The sequence below is a fragment of the Liolophura sinensis genome, chromosome 11 (genome assembly GCF_032854445.1).
Source record: "Liolophura sinensis isolate JHLJ2023 chromosome 11, CUHK_Ljap_v2, whole genome shotgun sequence".
Lineage (NCBI taxonomy): Eukaryota > Metazoa > Mollusca > Polyplacophora > Chitonida > Chitonidae > Liolophura > Liolophura sinensis.
The window spans coordinates 16,178,492-16,199,410 of NC_088305.1; the positions used below are offsets into that span (position 1 = coordinate 16,178,492).

General features: G+C 38.9%; 1 protein-coding gene across 1 annotated transcript; it reads right to left on the minus strand.

Annotated features, from left to right (window-relative positions):
• Window positions 1-553: 553 nt before the first annotated feature.
• Window positions 554-19,132, minus strand: LOC135477492 (lanosterol 14-alpha demethylase-like). The gene is given in 14 exon segments (XM_064757612.1): window positions 554-1,943; window positions 1,945-1,978; window positions 4,030-4,049; window positions 4,150-4,242; window positions 5,331-5,492; window positions 6,738-6,867; window positions 10,195-10,314; window positions 12,087-12,204; window positions 12,467-12,494; window positions 12,496-12,524; window positions 12,910-13,036; window positions 15,446-15,622; window positions 15,795-15,896; window positions 18,877-19,132. Coding segments are annotated over 14 exon segments (1,488 nt in total). The 5' UTR covers window positions 19,018-19,132; the 3' UTR covers window positions 554-1,736.
• Between the last annotated feature and the right edge of the window lie 1,787 nt (window positions 19,133-20,919).

Sequence of the window (20,919 nt, forward strand, 5' to 3'; positions counted from 1 at the left end):
ACAGACACTGTGCCAATCAAAGTACAGAGACACCTGGCCAACTACTGTATACAGATACGATACCAACCAGCAACAGTATACTGACACTGCACCAACCAGTCACAGTACACAAACACATGGTCAACCATAGCATACAAACACTGTGGCCGCATGTCACAGTATACAGACACTGTGCCAACCAGTCACTGTATACTGACAATACACCAACCAGTCATAATATGCAGACAGTGTGCTAACCAGTTACAGTACAGATACTGCGCCAACCACAGTATACAGGTACTGTACCGACCACTGTATACAGACACTGTGTCAACCAGTCATTGTATACAGACACTATGCCAACCAGTCACAGTACACAGACACCTGGCCAACCACAGTATACAGACACTGTATCGACAAGTCACAGTAAACAGACACTGTGCCAACGAGTCTTAATATACAGACACTGTACCAACCAGTCACAATATACAGACACTGTACCGAACAAAAAAAAATAGGGCACATCTTGAAATAAAACGTCTGTATTTCATGTGGAACAGAACACCCTTATGTACATCTGTCACTGTTTAACAGACTTCACAAACCACAATACATGCTTCACGATGAAATACACATGTATTTCCACTTTATTTACTACTTCTTATCTTTTTCAAGTAAACCGATCTTTCAGAATTTGGCATTTGAGTCTGACATTAACATGGTAGCAGGAACATCAGTTCATATATACATGAACATTACATGTGTCTAATGCCACACTCTTTCTCTTTTTACAATGCTCAAAAATAGACAGAAGGTGGTCAATGAGGCAGCAAAAACTGTCAAGAGCCTTTGTCACATCCTCTATCTTATTTGGTGCAAGACAAAAAAAATACGTTTAAGAACACTTTATCATTTCCATCCAGCAATATATATTCATTGCACATAAATATAAAAGTAATATTTATAATGTCACTGGATAAAGGGGTTGAAAAATTGACCTGACTAAAAACCAGAATTCATTATTCATAGCTCAATGATTTAAGACTAACTCGCATATAACCCCATACGATAAATTACATATACAAGGAAATAATATATGACGTAACAAAAAATCCAGACAATCAAAAATTTAATCCTATAAGTATGTAACATGCAGTGTATTTAAAGAATTCAGTAGATAAATTATGACTGATATCATATAAAAAAAAACATTCATCTCTGATACAACATAAGTGTAATTAGGAATGTAGGCACCACATAGGTAACCTTTAGTTGAAAAATAACACAACAAATTCACACTCCAACATCTGGAAAATGTCAATGTGGTCCTGTAGTCAGGCTCTGCAATAAGTGAATGGCTCATGTTAAATAGGCTATCAAAATCTCTGACCATTTGATAAAAAAAACAGGATGTGAAAAAGCTGACTGACCGAACGACCAACACAGTGACTTAACGACCAACACAGTGACTTAACAACCAATACAGTGACTTAACCACCAAGACAGTGACTTAACCACCAAGACAGTGATTTAACGACCAAGACAGTGATTTAACTACCAAGACAGTGACTTAACGACCAACACAGTGACTTAACGACCAACACAGTGATCAATAACCTTTGTAGGTTAAATGTTGGAAATCATCACTGTTTTAAAACAACAGCCTAACAAAGAATAATACACATACACATAATACACAAAGAATAATTACATATAATTACCCTTGGTGATTTATGACACTAGGCTGCTAAATGAGCCTAGTGTGTGTGCCGTAGCCTGTACTTAATGACAGGGTTGTAGGGTGTGTGAATCATCGTGTTAAAGTTGACACTAGGAAAATAGCCGTCCACTAAGTCAAACTCAAACATCCTCAGTAACACAGACCAGATCGTCTTGATCTGCACATAAGCAAATGATTCTCCAATACACCGATGGCGGCCAGCTCCGAATGGCACGTAGGAAAAACTTCTCACTGTTTGACGTTTCTTCATCAAGAAATCTGTGAGAAAAAAAAAACAAACAACAAAAAAAAAAAAAAAACGTTAAAATGAGCATAAATGATGATCAGACAAAGAAAGTGGAATACTAAGAACTTGGAAAATCCTGTTCGCCAAAACTGTTTTCGTTTACCGGTGCATTTCAATATCTTTTTTTGATGCGCCACAAAAATTATTTAGCATATGATAACGTAAGTGCTAACGACAATTATTCACAAAATTTTCACTTATTTGTTAACAGAACATTTTGAAAATATTTGATTTTTTTCTAAATCATCCCCGATAAACCACCACAGGACCACTTTAATAAGTTTTAATGGAAAATTTGGTTTAAGAAACTCACTTTAGAAAATAATTGACTTTGTGCATGTTGTAAGTGTAGGATTAAAAAATGCATGGATTCATACATGTCGATTTAGACCCCAGTACTCGGAGGTAAAATTCAGTTAAAAACTGAAATTGGCGTAAAACTTAAACTCAACTGCGTTTTTTTCGGTACAAATACTCAAATTTTTGGATGAAACTGAATTCGAAAATATTATACGTAGCAATCAGCGGTCGACTTCTATCGCCAACGGCTGCATCCGTGACAAGCCGAACTGGTCATGCAAGTATACTGGATGTAATTAAGTTAAAATTTGACTTAAAAATGGTGATAGGTTTTAGCAGTTATAAAACAAAGTGGGAATCCATTCGTATTTAGTTTGACCAATCTTCGGTATTCGAGGAAAGTGAAAGAAAAGTACATTCAACGCGTGCTGGCCTCCAATGAATGTCGCTTTGATACACGCTATCCCATTGGCTGTTTGTCACCTGTGGACCAATGAGTGTGCTTCTAACAAATATGAACAATATACAACACAATGGCCATTTGACCACTACGCCATGTTGGCGGTTTCTGACCAGCAATAAAGGAAGACAAAAACCGAAAACAATTCCAAACTAATCGTGTTACTTGGTGAATGATTGAAAGTAGGCCTACATGTGCTCGCTTGCCAAAGGTCGGTACGAAAACAAGCGACACCTCTCGGCTCTTTCAACACTGCTCACAGCAGTGCGAATGTCATCCTCTTACAGAGTGATACCCCAGTCCCCTTGTTTTAATCTCTGATCCAGATTACGAGGATTAGCGACACCGCAGGAAACAAAAGAGGAATTATGTGACTTGAGTAATTTCGGCCATATTATAACTCGGAAAATTAAAGTTTCAAGATTTTTTTTCCAGTATGTCCTTGATCCAGCGAAAATAAATTCCAGCGAAGAATAAATACTTTACAGTTTATACCTCTGATCAGAAGATCAGAATAAGCCTTGTGTTTTGTGTTTGTGGACCAATATATGTTTATTTTTTTTATGTAATATTCTGAACTTGTCTACTGTTGATATAAAGTTTGTTAGTTCTTTCCTTTCATATAACTACCAACAACTGAACAAGCATCACAATGGCTTATAACTGATTTATTATACAATGTATATCTCTGCTCAGGATAATATACTCGTAAAAGTATATGTATGTACCAACAATAAAAGCACGATAAAAAATGAACCTCACATGAAATTACATGTAAACTTTCTCTGTCTATTATCTATATAAACACACCCGTATATTAATATATGCTTTCACGTTCACAAAATTACTGGTCGCTACAGCGGAATTAAACTCATACCAGGTTACAGTCGGTGTTAAAAATATAAATGAACTCAATCTAGACCAGAAAAAAAAATTTATTATTCTGGACGCAAATCTCTCCCCCTATAATAATCTTCACCCTCCAAAGTTCTCTGATTTCAATTCAGTGCTGCAATCAAGAAAATTTTGAATTGATCAAATAAAGTAGAAGATACATGAATGTAACTTCAGCTCCATACATAAAGTTTACAGTAACTAATATGCACAAAGGCCATCGATGATAAAAAATCACCATATATATATATATGCTTTACGTATATTTGTAAAATTTCTGCTTAATAGGCAGCACTTTTTGAGATACCACCTCTAGCATTTATGAAACATTGATTCTAATACACAATGCAATAATAACTCTCTTAACACCGCCAATCCGCCAGCCAGCGCTAGATGACAACGGCATCAACCTTTTGCTGGATGTTGCCGAATTTTCTATACCCCATATCCAAATAACACCGATCAATGCTTACCTGTCAGGGTTAACACAGCAGCATCCTTCCAAGCACTCTTCAGGCACTGGTTAACAGGTGGGGACACACAGACTTGGTGACCCTCTGGGATAGTATACCCCTGGACAATCTTTGAACACACAGAGACAAAACATACTTCACCTGGTGCATGTACATTTTCAGTCAATTACATTTAAAATTAATTTATTTATTTGACTGATGTATAAAATCATACTCAAGAATTTTTCCGTATATGGGTTCAGGGACCGCTTTCACAATCATGCAATATTTTGTAACCCAGATGTCTTTCACAAAAAAAAGTTATGAGAAATATAACTTACAAAGTCTTATGAAAAAGGCCTCAGACGGACAGATGTCATTTAGAAATGGATTTCAAGTCATGTACTGCACCCAACGTTTGGTACGTCAAAATGTCAAAATGCACTTCCAAAGGCACATAAAATGGACCTCATGGCAACACCTTTTTTTTCTGATAAGAAATTCATTAATCTTCACAAAAAGCTCTTAAGTGGTCCTATAAGGTGGATGAATCAATTATAATCAAACAAAATGTGTAACTGGCTAAAGGTTTAAACTGGGCTTAAGGCTGAAATACAGTAACAGTGTTATATTATTTGGGATACTACTTGGTGAATGTTGCTGATTCTTGGTACTGAGAATTGGCTGAGCTCACTCCAGTTTCACAGAAACGACCTCAGAGTCAGCTGCTAACAATATTTTAATATTCATTGCTACCACTGCTGTTTCAATCACACAAAAACTCAGTGAGAATAACGCCATCTGAGACATGAAAAATTAGTTAAAGATAAATGGTCTTCACCGAAACTGGATGAAAACGGTGCCACAAATCTGCAAATTTTCGGTCCATGAAGGCCCAAGTCAGCTTTCACATGGGCCTCAGTGGACAGAAAGTTTTATGCCAGAGATTTTTAGCAAATAATCCACGTTCGTTAATTTACTCAAATTTTTGTCATCAAGAATTGGTGAAATGTTTGCCTTTCAGAAATTATCTGATGCATACCTGTCCTACTTGTGGTGTGAAATTGATTATAAATTTTGAAGAAGTTACAATGCTACCCACATTACCTATTTTCCAAACTTTATTACCAATTCTGAATGGTAATGCCTCTCTGTATGATCGCTTTGACACTATAGTTAATGAAGTTTAGTGGAGCTCTTCTCACTAAGGAACCTCACCTGAGGAGTTTTACACATTCGCATCATGGTCATGATTGGAGGTCGAAGACGCAATGTCTCCTTCAAACAGCGATCCAGGAGGTCAAGGTCCTTTAGGTCGTCATAATGAAGGGGAGACAACTTCTCTCCACATACCTTCTTCTGCTCAGCGTAAAGACGCTCCTTCAGAAGTAAATGATAATAATACTTGGAGATGGTCTTTCATCATAAGAACTTTCGGAAGCAATGCATGGGTAAAATCCTGTCCACAGACATACAAACAGACAGGGTGATTCCAGTATGCTGTTATGTGAACAACTGCCGTCAGCTTCTAAATTTAGCTTGCCACTGTTTACATATGCTGAGTTCAGGGCCAGCTGTCTGCCTCTGCCTTAGAATGTTCCAGAATACGCTCAGATCGGGGCGTGTTTGTTTACGACAAGTGTTCAAGAATTTTCTTATTCTAGACAATTCCACCAGTCTATAGAAGACCTAAGAAAGCAGGTGAAAAGGGGAGAACGGAGAATTATTGAGAGTTTTGGATGCTTTCGCTGTGTATTACTTTAGTAGGCCTTTTGTGCTGAATTTTGGTGTCTTTATAGACTCTGGCTTTGTTATATCCTATCTCCACCGAGCACTTGTTCAGTCTGAACTTGTATATTTAATTTGTGCTCGTGTACACAGTGCTTATTAGTACACGGACACTGTCCTGTGGAATTTTGTGTATATTTCGTCATACACTCAGTTATACTGTGGATTTTCCCTCTTATGAATATTGCCTCTGTGCATTCATGCCTGTATGGTTTTCAGCATTGTGGAATATATGCGTCCGTTTGGACTTGACACCGTTTTTACATGTAAGTACTTTAGTATTTGTATAGATACTGCTATCCTTTCTTGTTAAACTTAAGTACTTTAGTATTTGTATAGATACTGCTATCTTTTCATGTTAAACTTCAGTACTTTAGTATTTGTATAGATACTGCTATCCTTTCTTGTTAAACTTAAGTACTTTTATTTTGTATAGATACTGCTATCCTTTCTTGTTAAACTTAAGTACTTTAGTATTTGTATAGATACTGCTATCCTTTCTTGTTAAAACTTAAGTACTTTAGTCTTTGTAAAAGTCTTGTTATCTGTTCTTGTTAAACCTAATAAATTGTTGTAAAATAAAATCTGCTGGTTTTGGTTACTTTTTTGTGTGGCTAAACTGTCGTGTATTTCGAACAAACCATCTCTTTATAATACAGACAGTTCGGGTCGTAACAATACCCATCCCTTTAACTTTGTTAAGGGGGCTATAACTACAAAAAAACAACTTACTTTCCAGGCTTTCAATACCTGGAAAAAATTACTTTCAAATTTCAAACTCTACAAGGCTTTCAAGCCCAGTATGAACCTGTCCATGATTTTGCTGGAGAGTGTTACCTGGAGTGTCTTGTCCCTGGCGATAAAGAAGCCCAGCCAGGCAGAGGTTGTGGAGGAAGTGTGCTGACCCGCCAACAACAGACCAATTAGCATGCCTGCTATCTCGTCGTCCGTCAGGTGAGCTCCAGACCTGCAAACAAACCATCCATTCGTTCACTTTTTTTTTCATTTTACCCCGTACTCAAGAATTTTCAAAACATGATTGTTGTCTGGGAACTGTGCTTCAAGGAAAGTTTAGGATTTTTCAAGTAATTCTTAAGATTCACCCATTACAGCGTTTTTTTGTGAAGTTTGATAATAGTTTAATTAGTCATGTAATCATTCACAAAAACCCAGTGCTGGCATCAAGTGTCATTTTCAGTCATTTATGGGCTTCTCAAACTCCAGTTTTACACGCCAAACTTTTAGGTGAAATACTACACTCAAGACTTACACAGACCTGATTCAATGGAGTTCAAGTCATTCAGGTCCTATCGTATCTGTTTGGATTATTATTATTATCACTAAAATTGTGGAGCGTTTTTTTTTTTTTTTGAAAAAAAAAAAAGGCTAATCAGACATTTACGAAACTTCAACAGCATGTCTCAGGTAAAGATCTGAATTTGTGCACCTTAACTTTTGATTACGATGAACCTCGTGCAAAACGAAACAAAATGTTCTTCTGCAGAATAAGATGGAATTGCAGTTTCACAAATCTGAGGCATGTTCAGTATGTTCATGAGGACTTTCTGGTTGAAAATTGTACAAGCTCTCTACTGGGTGTATCGTGTGATTATAACAAGAAGGTTTTTTTTTTTGCAAAAAAATTTGTACACTGTTGAAAACTTAAGTCTCGAAAATAGACCTATCTGCTGCAGTTTTGGATGCTGATTCCGAAAATGCATTTATTACTGTTCTATTATTTGGGAAGAAAAGAACAGTATATGTGAGAAAATTAAGTTTCAGGTGATACAGCAGAAGTTATGTCAGGTGAAAACAAGAAAATGGAAATTGAAGATTTTAAACATGTTACCTGACACATTTTGACATCCTGATCATGAATCTGGTCTTATTTTTTTCCTGTTTATGTACACTTTTGTCAAAAATTGCTTTCAAATAGTGATCAAACTGCAAAAAAGCAAAAAATATCCCAAATATTTGCAGGTTAAGAGTCAGAAAACTGTTACAGCTCATAAGCTAAAATCACTGAGGGGAAAATGATTAAACTGCGTTCAAAAATACAGAACTTGAAATCCTTCAAAAATCACTTAAAAGCCAATTTACTACAAACGTCATATGCGCATACTATATAGTGCACGTACAACGTATTCATGACTAGGAAGAAAGTAAACTTTTTAATTACTTTGTTCACATCCCAATGAAAATCCCAATGTATAAAGACACCATTCAAACAGAAGTCTTGCCACAGTGATTGCTAGAAATACTGGTTTGAACCTCCACAAGGCTGCTTTAGCAGATATATTTTATTATTTAATTTTCTCCCTATGATAAAAGCACAATTAAGACTAATCTACAATCAACTCTCTAACAGCATAAAACAACAACCTGGTAACTCCCAACGTTACTGGGGTAGGGATTATGTTTATTGCAGCTGTCATACACAGCATTATTTTGTGCCTACAAGTATTAATCTGTAAAGATGCAAGGTGCTAAAAGATAAAACATAGACAATCCTCAAGAAGAAGACAAACCAGTATAATAAAACAGACTGGAGAAGGGAAATAGATTTAAATATACATGCAAATAGTAGGTACCAAGGGTTTTCTTGCATAGGGACTAAAAGTTTACAGACGATGCCGCCTACCAGTGGCCCATTGTGCATGGTCTCTGTTAGACTCCAACAATAAGCAAGCCCCACCCAAGATTGCTACTCTGCTGGCACAACAACCAGTGACATTAAAGGGCCTTCCCCAGCTTACTGCCGCAGCCATAAATAAAAACAAAGCTATTCTTAACGAAGCTCCTGTTCAGTCATGATTCAGGAATAACCTTGTGTTGACCAGTCAACACTGACCAACTGGAGCTTTGAAGAAGACATTGTTTGATTGAAGTTAAGCTATTGATCTAGCCCAATCCTCTCTAGTCCAAAATTATAAGCAGATTAACGGTACAATCATACCCATATGCATATTTTATAGGGGAGTTCGAGTTTCAACTCTTTTGTCCTTGAAGGCAAAAACAGTCCTCATTCATCATGTGGCTTATGAAAAATGTTCTCAGCTGACATTACTTTACCTATTACTTGTCTCTCCGTGTTCCAGAGGCATAAATGACATCTCTTCCCTTTAGAGCTTGTCAACTTCACAAACATTCAATTCAAGCAATTTTCTCCACCATTTGTTTCCTCTAAATAACTTTTTGACAAAGTTTATCTTAGAGACCCATGTTATAGTACATGCGAGTCCACAATAGTTGTTTAACATTTTTGACAGGGCAAATGATACTAAAGGTCTTTTTTTTTTTACCTTTAGTGATTAAAGAGTATAAATTCCAAACTCCCCTATTGTTATTTAACGCCATCCTCAAGAATTTTTTACTCACATGATGGCATTGTCAGCTTTATGGGTGCAAGAGACAAGAGTGTCTGACATAAACCACTACCGCATGACAAGTACATGACGAACTGAACATGTCATGTGACATCCACATACGGGTGGAAGACAAGTGGCCCTCAAGGAACATCAGACTGTAGAAACTGCCTCATGAGATTCATTGAAAGCTAATAGTAATTATGGTCACTCAGGTAGTGTGAGCAAGGGAAAGAGGCCATCTGAAGGGTAACTAAAATTCACAATTTTCAACACAGACAAAAAAAAATCTTGAATTCTAATATATTTTTTTAGTCGAGAAGGTCTACGGGAAGATGGTTTGCAGTTCTAGGGATGGCATTCTTGTTGATCTTGAATTGATAGTGGGGTGCATTTTCAAATGTGCAGCAACATTCACGTGTCTTGGTTATTATGATACAATGGATGAACTTCCATGCCATACAAGTTTCAGTTTGTGACCCCACACTGCTCATTCTTACTTCTTTGTGATTGAAAGTTTAGCCAAGCAGGTGCCTGGACCCTATTCTGACGAAATTTTAACATTTGATAGAAGACATGGAAAATAGTAGAAAAATCTGAAATTATCAATTTGATTTCAAAATCTGCCTAAATCTGTGGCCAAGTGTATGTCTCATGCAACCTGCGAATGGTTGTGTGTTTTTCCTGGGCACCGCCTGGTTTCCTCCCACCGTAATGCTGACCGCCATCAGGTAAGTGAAACACCAACCATTTAAATAAACACTAAATGGTTCAGAGCACTGACCTTTCACCCACACCTGTGTTTATAATATTTTTTAGGACAAACCTGCAAGCGTCAAAAACAAACACAACAGTGCAGAGTTAACTTTGAATACTATAAATATTCATCTGGTGAAAGATATGGTTCTCTCAAAGAAGGTAGAGCTCACTTGTACGTAGACTCCAGAAGCGTCTGTAACATGTCGTCTTCGACGTCGCCAGACTGCCTGCGCCTCTCAATCACACTGTAGAACATTTTCTTCACTTCTATATGAGCTTTGTCTCGTTTTCTGTGTACAATGACAAAAAAACAATTTCTGTACCTGTAGAAAACACCCTTGTCACCTTGCGGCCACAAGCATTTGTATTTCAGAGCACAAACATGTATGAAATAAATCACACATTTTTATCGACAAACTGGGCATTGACAACTATAAATGATCAATACCATGGTCGCACAAATGATGATATCCTAGTCTCACATGTACGACTGGATTTAATTCTTTGATCTCACAAACCAAAAATGTTAACTTTAAGATTTATGCAAACATTTCATTCTTTATTATTTGATTTTTTCAAATTTTTCCCAATTTCATCTCTTTGACATACAAAGCGAGAGCCTGTATCCATCCCTGGTAGTAACCAAGCCAGGTGAGTGAATCACCTCATCCAGATCATGTGGTGATAAATGAGGGCCTGGGTATTATCATATCAGATACCTGAAGGTGGGGAGAGGAAGCCATCCAGGTAGTAACCAAGCAAGGTGAGTGAATCCCTCATCCAGATCATGTGGTGATAAATGAGGGCCTGGGTATTATCATATCAGATACCTGAAGGTGGGGAGAGGAAGCCATCCAGGTAGTAACCAAGCAAGGTGAGTGAATCCCTCATCCAGATCATGTGGTGATAAATGAGGGCCTGGGTATTATCATGTCAGATACCTGAAGGTGGGGAGAGGAAGCCATCCAGGTACTAACCAAGCCAGGTGAGTGAATCCCCCATCTGGGCCATGCAGTGATCAATGGGTGACCAGTGTATTATCATATCAAATACCTGAAGGTGGGGAGAGGAAGCCATCCAAGTAGTAACCAGGCCAGGTGAGTGAATCCCCCATCTGGGCCATGCAGTGATCAATGGGTGACCAGTGTATTATCATATCAAATACCTGAAGGTGGGGAGAGGAAGCCATCCAGCTAGTGACCAGGCAAGGTGAGTGAATCCCCCATCTAGGCCATGCAGTGATAAATGGGGGACCAGTGTATTATCATGTCAGACACCTGAAGCTAGGGAGAGGAAGCCATCCAGGTGGTAACCAAGCCAGGTGAGTGAATCCCCCATCCAGGTCATGCAGTGATAAATGGGGCACCAGTGTATTATCATGTCAGATACCTGAAGGTGGGGAGAGGACGCCATCCAGGTAGTAACCAGGCCAGGTGAGTGAATCCCCCATCCAGGCCATGCAGTGATAAACGGGGCACCAGTGTATTATCATGTCAGACACCTGAAGCTAGGGAGAGGAAGCCATCCAGGTAGTAACCAGGCCAGGTGAGTGATTCCCCCATCCAGGCCATGCAGTGATAAATGGGGCACCAGTGTATTATCATGTCAGACACCTGAAGCTCGGGAGAGGAAGCCATCCAGGTAGTAACCAGACCAGGTGAGTGAATCCCCCATCCAGGCCATGCAGTGATAAATGGGGCACCAGTGTATTATCATGTCAAGACACCTGAAGCTAGGGAGAGGAAGCCATCCAGGTAGTAACCAGGCCAGGTGAGTGATTCCCCCATCCAGGCCATGCAGTGATAAATGGGGGACCAGTGTATTATCATGTCAGACACCTGAAGCTTGGGAGAGGAAACCATCCAGGTAGTAACCAGGCCAGGTGAGTGAATCCCCCATCCAGGCCATGCAGTGATAAATGGGGGACCAGTGTATTATCATGTCAGACACCTGAAGCTTGGGAGAGGAAGCCATCCAGGTAGTAACCAGGCCAAGTGAGTGAATCCCCCATCCAGGCCATGCAGTGATAAATGGGGGACCGGTGTATTATCATGTCAGATACCTGAAGCTTGGGAGAGGAAGCCATCCAGGTAGTAACCAGGCCAAGTGAGTGAATCCCCCATCTAGATCAGCATACAATTGAGCCACTCGCTCATCCAATGCAGAACGAACCTCTTTACCTGCAACAAATGGAAGTTCTTGTGAACTTTATCAATATGACTAAAATAATACTACCCCTTTTCACAAAGTACATGTAGCTCAAGTTTACATGAAAATTGCATACCTTCTTGTGTATTCGTAAATACAACTGCAGTACCATTATTTACATGATATTTCTGAACATGTTTAGAAAGCACCAATACAATACGGTAATATATATATATTACATTAATATATGTCCTCATGATATATGAGAAGTATATATAAGCACGTAACACATACCATGCAGACAACGACTGGCCGTGAGGATTAATCAACTCTGAGAGAGCAACAAATAAATCTGAAAAATATAAATGTGCATTGGTATTTATCTTGTGTACTAATCTTTAACACAGCTTAAATTTAAAGCAGGTTACACATGTAGCTGTGAAGTAGCCCTATACTTGGTCACTCTCAGGACTGTTTGTCTTGACTATCTTTCAAATACGACCAGAGAGGAAGCCAGCTTGAGCTGGACTTGAACTCACAGCGACTGCATTGGTGAGAGACTCCTGGGTCATTATGCTGCGCTAGCGCACTAACCAACTGAGCCACGAAGGCCCCGCTCACCTGAAATGTGTGCGCACTGGAATGGCTCTTCAAACACAAACCCTCATTCATCACAGAACAGCTACTTTCCTGAAGAGCCTGTCAAAAAAGCCCAAGCAAATGTGGGCTGTGCTTACCCTTTTTTCCATTCTGTCCCCATCTTTTAAAATACTGTTCTGTCTCATCCTCTATTAACGGAACATGGACTTTGAAGCGAGCAATGTTCAACCCGGTCTTCAACATCTTCTTCTGTTCTAAGAATTTCTGTCAATTAGGTATGATTTCAGGGCATCATATTATGAGCATAAATTGTTGTGAAAGTCTTAGGCATAAGAACCATGGTTTTAATGTACCACACCCAGCATCAAACTCTTTATAGATCCTCACATTTTTTTGGTGAAAACCTTTAACACAAGCAAGACTGGGCCTGTTTTTCATGTTCTCATACACAAAGTATTGATATTTTAAATGGCTGCATTAAAAAATGCAACAGCTTGGAGGACAACGTCCAAGTAAGAACGCTTCCACATTTGTAATGATTTAGCAATAAGATGCAACAACTTGTCTACATGACCAACCCAAGCCATTCTAGATGAAAACATTTCCTGAAGTTAACATTCACACATAGTTTACATTTACAGAGTATCTTACCAGAAAATAACCCTTGAGAAGAATTAAGAAAACAACACTTTGTTTCAGTCATGCAATTAGTCGGCTACTTGCTTTATTTAAAAGAATTTCTGGGTGCAGGAAATTGGAAACCCTTGTCCTCCCTCTGGTAAGTGCCTTCAAAATCTCCTTCAACATCTTAAGCCATTTTTACACCCAAAAAGCAGATGAGTTTTTTTTTCACATTTATATGTTAGGAGACATCATAAATAAAGAAAGAAATTTCTCATGTTATCCTCAGGGGGTCACATAAGTCATTTTTCCATGTACCTATCACTACTCTCGTGAAGATTTGAGTGTTTCTTTGAATCTAAATTCAGAGGTTTTTTGGTTTTGACTAGCTGTTTGAGGTACTTGTGCCAAAACTGAATATTTCTTTTACTCAACCATCCACCAATTTGTTGACTAAAATCATGAATTCAGACTCGCCTCCTATATCTCGCATACTGATATTGGCGCACATTGACGTCATGTTACATGAACTTCAGGCTGCCAGACATTAGCTGTGTCCACTGAAATGTGATGACCTGCCCATAAAACTAACAACAAAGAGCACCAATGTAGACTGACAGAACTCAATTTATCTCGACATCAACTTCAAAGTCGAGCAAAAAAGGACAAATGAGCCAAATAAAAAAGATTCAGCTGTGATCAATTCAAGGGGAAAAAAAATATCAGCATATATTCAAAGATTTAACTTTAAACATAATGTGATAAAATGTCTTTTCATTTCCATAAATCTTCGGCATCCCTGCAAAATTTTCCACTCACTCCAACATTTATTATACATTTGATACTTTATACCGAACGCTAAAATTAGCAATGATATACGCATTTGTATGTTTTGAACAGCGCAACTCAGTAAAGGGTCTATTGGGAAGATGGATACAGTTTTGGCAGAGGCAATATGCTACTATCTAACCTAATTTTTTATACCTTCATTGAATATTACATGTCTCGGAAGTCAACTGGTTTCACATCTATGGTGGGTCAGCAAATGACACAAACGTGTACCACCTGTGAGAAAAGGCCCTTCAGGTACACTTATCTAAATCATGATGTCTTATATAGTAGTTCTGTGTTACCATGTGTCACTTCATGCAGTGAAAGGGTAAAGGCAATGTTACACCTTGTGTTTCACAACCTGACATGTCTGATAGCAACACGTTTGATTGGATAAAATTATCAACATGTCTGCCTTTATTCACACCAGCCATTTACTCAGTATTGTCGTTTTGCCTTACGTTGTATTCGGCGAAATATCACTGGAAAAATAAAGTATGATATTTATATAAGGCTTGACTTTCCTGCTTTCGATCAAATTACGTTTCAGCCAGTCTTATCCTTTAACATAATGCTGGACAAGGTACGAGTTACTGTGAAGATCAGCTAATGAGAACGCGAAGAGGCCCTCAAATAGTGAATTTCCCGATGAAATATGATCTTTATGTTGATGGGACTTGCCAACTGGGGATTTGAACTCTGGGTTACATGCTTCTACCACTACATTAAAGGGAAATTCCCTCCAGCCCGGAGGCAGATAGCACTTATATATCACCTTGTTACATACACTCCCAGTTTACATTCACCCTGAGTTTACATTCACATCCAGTTTACATTCACACCCAGTTGGGGAACCCATGACCATCGGCAAGTTACTGACGTGCAGTCGGCGAGGAAGCCAGTATGAGCTGGACTTGAACTCACAGCGACCGCATTGGTGAGAGACTCCTGGGTCATTGCGCCGCATACTTGCCCTCGTAAGAATAAGTTTTATCAACACAGCTGGTAATGAAGATTTCCATACAAGGAAGGTAACTCATAATGTGCACAGTTTCTTTTACGGGACTTTGGGGATGTTCACATAAAATTCACCTGAATTGAATAATTCTAATTGGCCCTAATACTAGCTTGTCCAGACGACTTCTATGAACCCCTGAATTTCTTTTACACCTATACAGCTCTCGTACATGTAAATGTCAACATATTTCAAGCATGACTCACTGGATTTGGCACATCATAGGCCACCCCCTTCCCAAAGACAGGTGTGGTTAGCCGGCTGTAGACATCTTCAGCATTCAGGTCTTCATTTTTACTGTTGAAGAAGAGAGCCGCTGCCTCTGAGCCGGTCAGATATGTGAAAGTTTTACCCACCATTGTGAAACTAAACACAGGGCCGTACTGCAACAAAACAGTGGTCAATCAGGACATACATACTTGGTGCTACATACTGTACTTATTCATTTATTTTATTAAACATTGAAGAAATTGGAAGAAATAATTATAATTGAACATTATGAAGAATTTTAAAGTGTCTATGAACTGGAGAAATTAATGGCTGTATGGTACTTACCTCTTCATGCGCTGCTAACAAGTATTCCACTGGGCTCTTGGCAAAAGCTGCAGACTCTCCCAGAAAAGGTATGGATGATGGAATGTGTGGCGGAAGTTTGCCCTGCTCAAATAAAATATCACAAATGTGTAGCTGGCACAAGACAAATTTTAACAAAATTACGTATAAGCAGATTGTGGTAAGAAAAGACAACCAATAATATAATGTCAGTTATTTAGGAAGAGAGGTGAAAACAGACTGAACACTAAAACAGTCACAGCTGGGATTAAGATATATCTTAATCCCAGGACACAGACATGCTATTCTGATGCGCTCGGTAATTCTATAAATCAACTTCTAATAAGGGCTAAACACCTACCAGGCCATGGGATGCGCCATTTTAGACATGTTAGAGTAACCAAAAGCATCAGGTTGCACCACTCCTGCCCAAAGCACACATGGCTATAAAGGGCAAAATATGGTTCAGTTGACACAAGACGAAACAGACACAAGCCATATCTTCGGGTTGTAGAAATAACTAGCATCTGATTGGATAAAACTGGAAATATGACGGCACATTCGATTTTGTCTCAATGTGCAAGATTTTGCTTGCTTAGAAAAAATAAACAAAATAAATCTGACAGTCTAAAAAATATTTTTCATTACATGGCAAGGTAAATGTCAATATGTTAAACAAGGGGCGAGATCATTTAGCTCCCTGGAATATGTGGAAAAAAATCAATTTTTTGAGTATACAACTTCTCTGGATAGTTAAAATAATCATAACATACCATTATGTAGGTTTGGGGTGCCCATACACCTTTCCAGACATGCCAGACGATGACTTCCCCCGGATCACAGGGAAGTCATTGTATAGGGTGTATAGGAAGGAGATAACAAACTGAAGTACAGGAATTACAGATGATCAAACGAGGGATCGATCAATCCCCTAGTCCACCTAGATGCCTTTTTGATGTGCAATACAAAGATTAAACTTGTTCTTGGAAACAGCAATGGAAATACTTCAGGATGTTTTCTCCAGGATTTCAATGCCAAAACTCAGTCGCATCTTAAACATAGATGTAGGTCCCATAACAGTTCAAAACGGATGTCTTAAGACCTTGACTAGTGGAAACCGGATAAATTTTAACTTCAATCGCAGTGTTTGAATGCATTCCTCTCACAGCCCATACAAGGCAGATAACTACTCACAATACTAGCAATTAGTATATTTTGTACATCAAATCTGTTTAATCAATTCTTTCATTGTTTGAGAAATTTTTTTATTCATCAGTGTTGATTATGGGTTCCTTCTATATCACTACTGGTGACACTGATCCTAAACAATTCGCCAGTATGCGTGTCAAAAGGTCTAACTTGCCTGATAGTGGCAGCGATAATTGTACACATGATTCGCTTCACTGTGAGGAGTATACATTTAAACATGGTGGTTGGAGTTAGAATTAATCCAGTTTCCACTAGTTTCATGCTTGTGTGGATTTATTGGTGACGACACATGGGAACACCTACTTGGAATTAATAGCTGAGACGACTATGACTGCGGACTGCCAAATTACTTGGTGCCCAGCAGTAGTATATTGAAGCCAGCAAGGGAAGTACAGAGGAGTTCAAGGTGAGCCTATGGAACAAGACAGGGCTGTGATAGTATAGGTACAGCCTAGCTATGCAAGGCTGTGATGTGTAATCAAAGCCTCAGTCCTCCAAATTTTGCGTGAACGATCGCTTGAATAAAATGATGAAATGGTGATGGTGAACTTAATGGTGAAATAACCATAACCTTAACAACATAATCATGTCAACGGACTACTTCGGCCGCATCGGGGGCTTCGCCCAAATCCCATGGCCAGAAGAGTTCTAAACAAGGGAGTTAATTTAAGAATTCAAGGACAATAATTCACCCTGTTCTTATGTGCAATTTCAACTGTATCAGTGGATGAGCAGACTGTGTGCATGTAAAGACAGCGTGGAACTGCGGGGTTATGAGAATAAGGTTTATACCGATAACATGCAGAAAGTGCTTTGCACATAGCGGCATGTCGTTGAAATGTACCATCTCTGTAAAAACTTTCAAAACATGGTGGTTTAGAGACACTTTCTCAATTGAAGTGAACACCGAGGTCGAAATAACTTTGATAACATGTAAAGTGTGCACCCAACACCTGGCTGAAATAACATGCGAGGCCCGATGGCGTTCGTTGAAATGTGCAATTTTGCCGTCTATTCAGAACTACACTAACGAAATTTCACGAACTAAATATCGTAGACCTATTGCATAACCTATGGCTTAAGCAAAAAATTTGTTTTAAACGAACTATGGGTTACCTAGAGTCTTTTTTACGTAATCTTTTTTCGGGTTAAAGGAGAAGAAAACTTAGACATCAAGGAAATACCACTGAAAAGAGTATGCATTTCCTTGCAGGTGCATGCCATAAAAAAATTCTAGTATGTACCTCAAGTTGATAAATTATACATAAAGCCAGCACCAAAATCCACTGTGGGCGACTCCATTTTGCCTACTAGAACTAGTCCTGAAGTCTTCTGTGTTAGGAGAATTGTCATCGGAAAGCGCCGAAGTGCAGTTCGTACATTTCCAGTAGAACTCTTCTTCCCAGAAGGTAGCAAACAGTACAGTTTGATTTCCGCCTGACGATTGGGAAACCAGAATGTTGGACGTAGGTTCCAAGTTTACACGAAGATGCCAGCAGTTTTAACGACCCTCACTGGCTAAGAGATAACACACCCCCAGCGTAAATTACAGTGTTAAAAATGGAAGACGCGATGGACTCGGCGATTTATGCCAGCTTAGCCGTTTTCAGGCTTTATGTGTGTGGTGATGAAAAATCGCAAAATTATGCAACAGGCACCACCAGATAGAAAAAAATGTGCTCTTTCAACCTATAGTGTCATTTTTTTAAAGTTTTCTTCTCCTTTAAATAAATTTTTGAGGCCTGCAGCCCTACAGAGTCTGGGCGAGCCTGGGCCTCCATACTAAAGTTTCACGTGAAAGTTGAGTACACAGCGTTATCTACATGCTTTTACTTTGTATGTACACATATCAGGCTTCTAGATTTTGACTTGTTACCTGGACTTGCCGACTTGACTGGGATCGTCTGTAAACGAGAGTGGCGACAAGTAGAATCGCCGTGGTGACCAGCGTCATTGTAGCAAAGCTGACCTCATACACAGGGTGCATCACCCCCTCACTGATTGTTTCTGAATCCATCACCGGCTGATGTCAATCAAATGATGTAAACTCACTGCATTTGGTAAAAAGAAAGACAAGTTTACGGTCTGACAACAGCTGACTCTGCAAGCGCGTGCCTCTTGTGTTTTGACGTTTCAATCCACCCGGTCATGTAAGATAAATCACCTTACGCGCAAATCAGACCAACAAATGTCATACTATTTTTGCCGTAAACACAGAAGAGTTCTCCACATCAAAGTATGTCAAAATGACATGTTTTCCACCAAGGACTGGTATTTCTGTTTTTGGGGTCCTTATTTTCAATATTTCATAGAGCAAACATAAACTAGAATGACACTAGACCTAAGCAGACTGCCAGTGGGTTTAAAATAACCCGTAAACTGTAAAAACAGTGGTCCGGCATACATATATTGAGGGCAAATATTTTCACATGGTTTGCCTTTTTATAGAACCACATGGTCGACAACAACAACTACATACACACCAACCATTCTAAAATCCAAATCTGCCTAAATATAACATTGAGAAAAATTATTTTGTCTTATTTTGCTCACTGAACCGTTGGAAGGAAGCCAGTGTGAATTTACTAAAATAGATAGATTTTTCTCTCTCTTTATTCTCTCTCTCTCTCAAAACCCGCAGTTTTGACTAATATTTAAAAGGGCTAATATTCACGGGTTCTTCGTTCAGGTCACAAACTTTGAGCCGCGATCGTATGTTGGGAAACAAGGTCAGGCGACGCTTGGCAGCCAATCAAATAATCTGTACCTGTCGGCTGATAAATATTCACAGTTTTTGGCGCGAAGCATAAGAAACGCAATGGTTTCTAATTTGTCTACTCCGAGATTGTTCTTCTTGTTTTTAAATGGAGCGCGCTCTTACGTTGGTTTGTGTTCAGTCTGGTTTTGTTTGACCAAACAAAAGTTTTGCCAAACCTAACGTCAGAACAATCTCGGACTATTCAAAGCTTTTGGAACAACACACTTTACAGAACGCTGTACTATGACTTGTCGTAAAAGGTTCGAGTGAGTGAGTGAGTGAGTGCTTGGGGTTTAACGTCGTACTCAACAATTTTTCAGTCATATGACGACGAAGGAATCATTAGGGTGCATGCACGTGTAATGTGCCTCCTTGTTGCAGGACGGATTTCCACCGCTCTTTTATTTAGTGCTGCATCACTGAGACGACTTACCGAAGGCAAGTAAGCCGCCCCGCCCGAGCCATTATACTGATACGGGTCAACCAGTCGTTGCACTATCCCCTTCATGCTGAACGCCAAGCGAGGAAGTTACAACTTCCTCTTTTAAAGTCTTAGGTGTGACTCGACCAAGGATTGATCCTGGATCTACCGGTCCCGAAGCGGACGCTCTACCAACTGTGCTATCCGGGCCGGTATGAAAGGTTCGAGTGGCCCGAGGCTATGAAACAGTGAGCTGATAGGGTAGCTTAGGTTAAAGTGACATGATCGCCCAAAAATTAGGTATTTTTGCGTTATTACAGAATGACACGAGTATCAGGTATTTTTTTCACTTTTATATAAAGTGTTTTCACCAACCTTTTTAACCATTTCATTAACAGCTGAATTTTAACCATACAGCATAGTCGATTTTATTTGATTGACTTGATTGGTGTTTCACACCGTACTCAAGAACTTTTTTCACCAATCAAAAGACTAACATTTACGTGCAGCCACACTTTCGCTCTCACCTCCACTGCCATTTTTATACTTTTTTTTAAAATCCACTTTTTTGCTGATATATAATTAGAGTGTTAATTATTGTTTTTTTTTTTTTATTGGACAAGCCTTAGAATTACTATAGCACTGTCAATTTTGCGCGTAAAGTCGCACTCCTGCATTAACCATCTTTCAAATTTCGGTCAAAACTTTTAAACTATTTCACCCTGGAAAAATAACTGTTC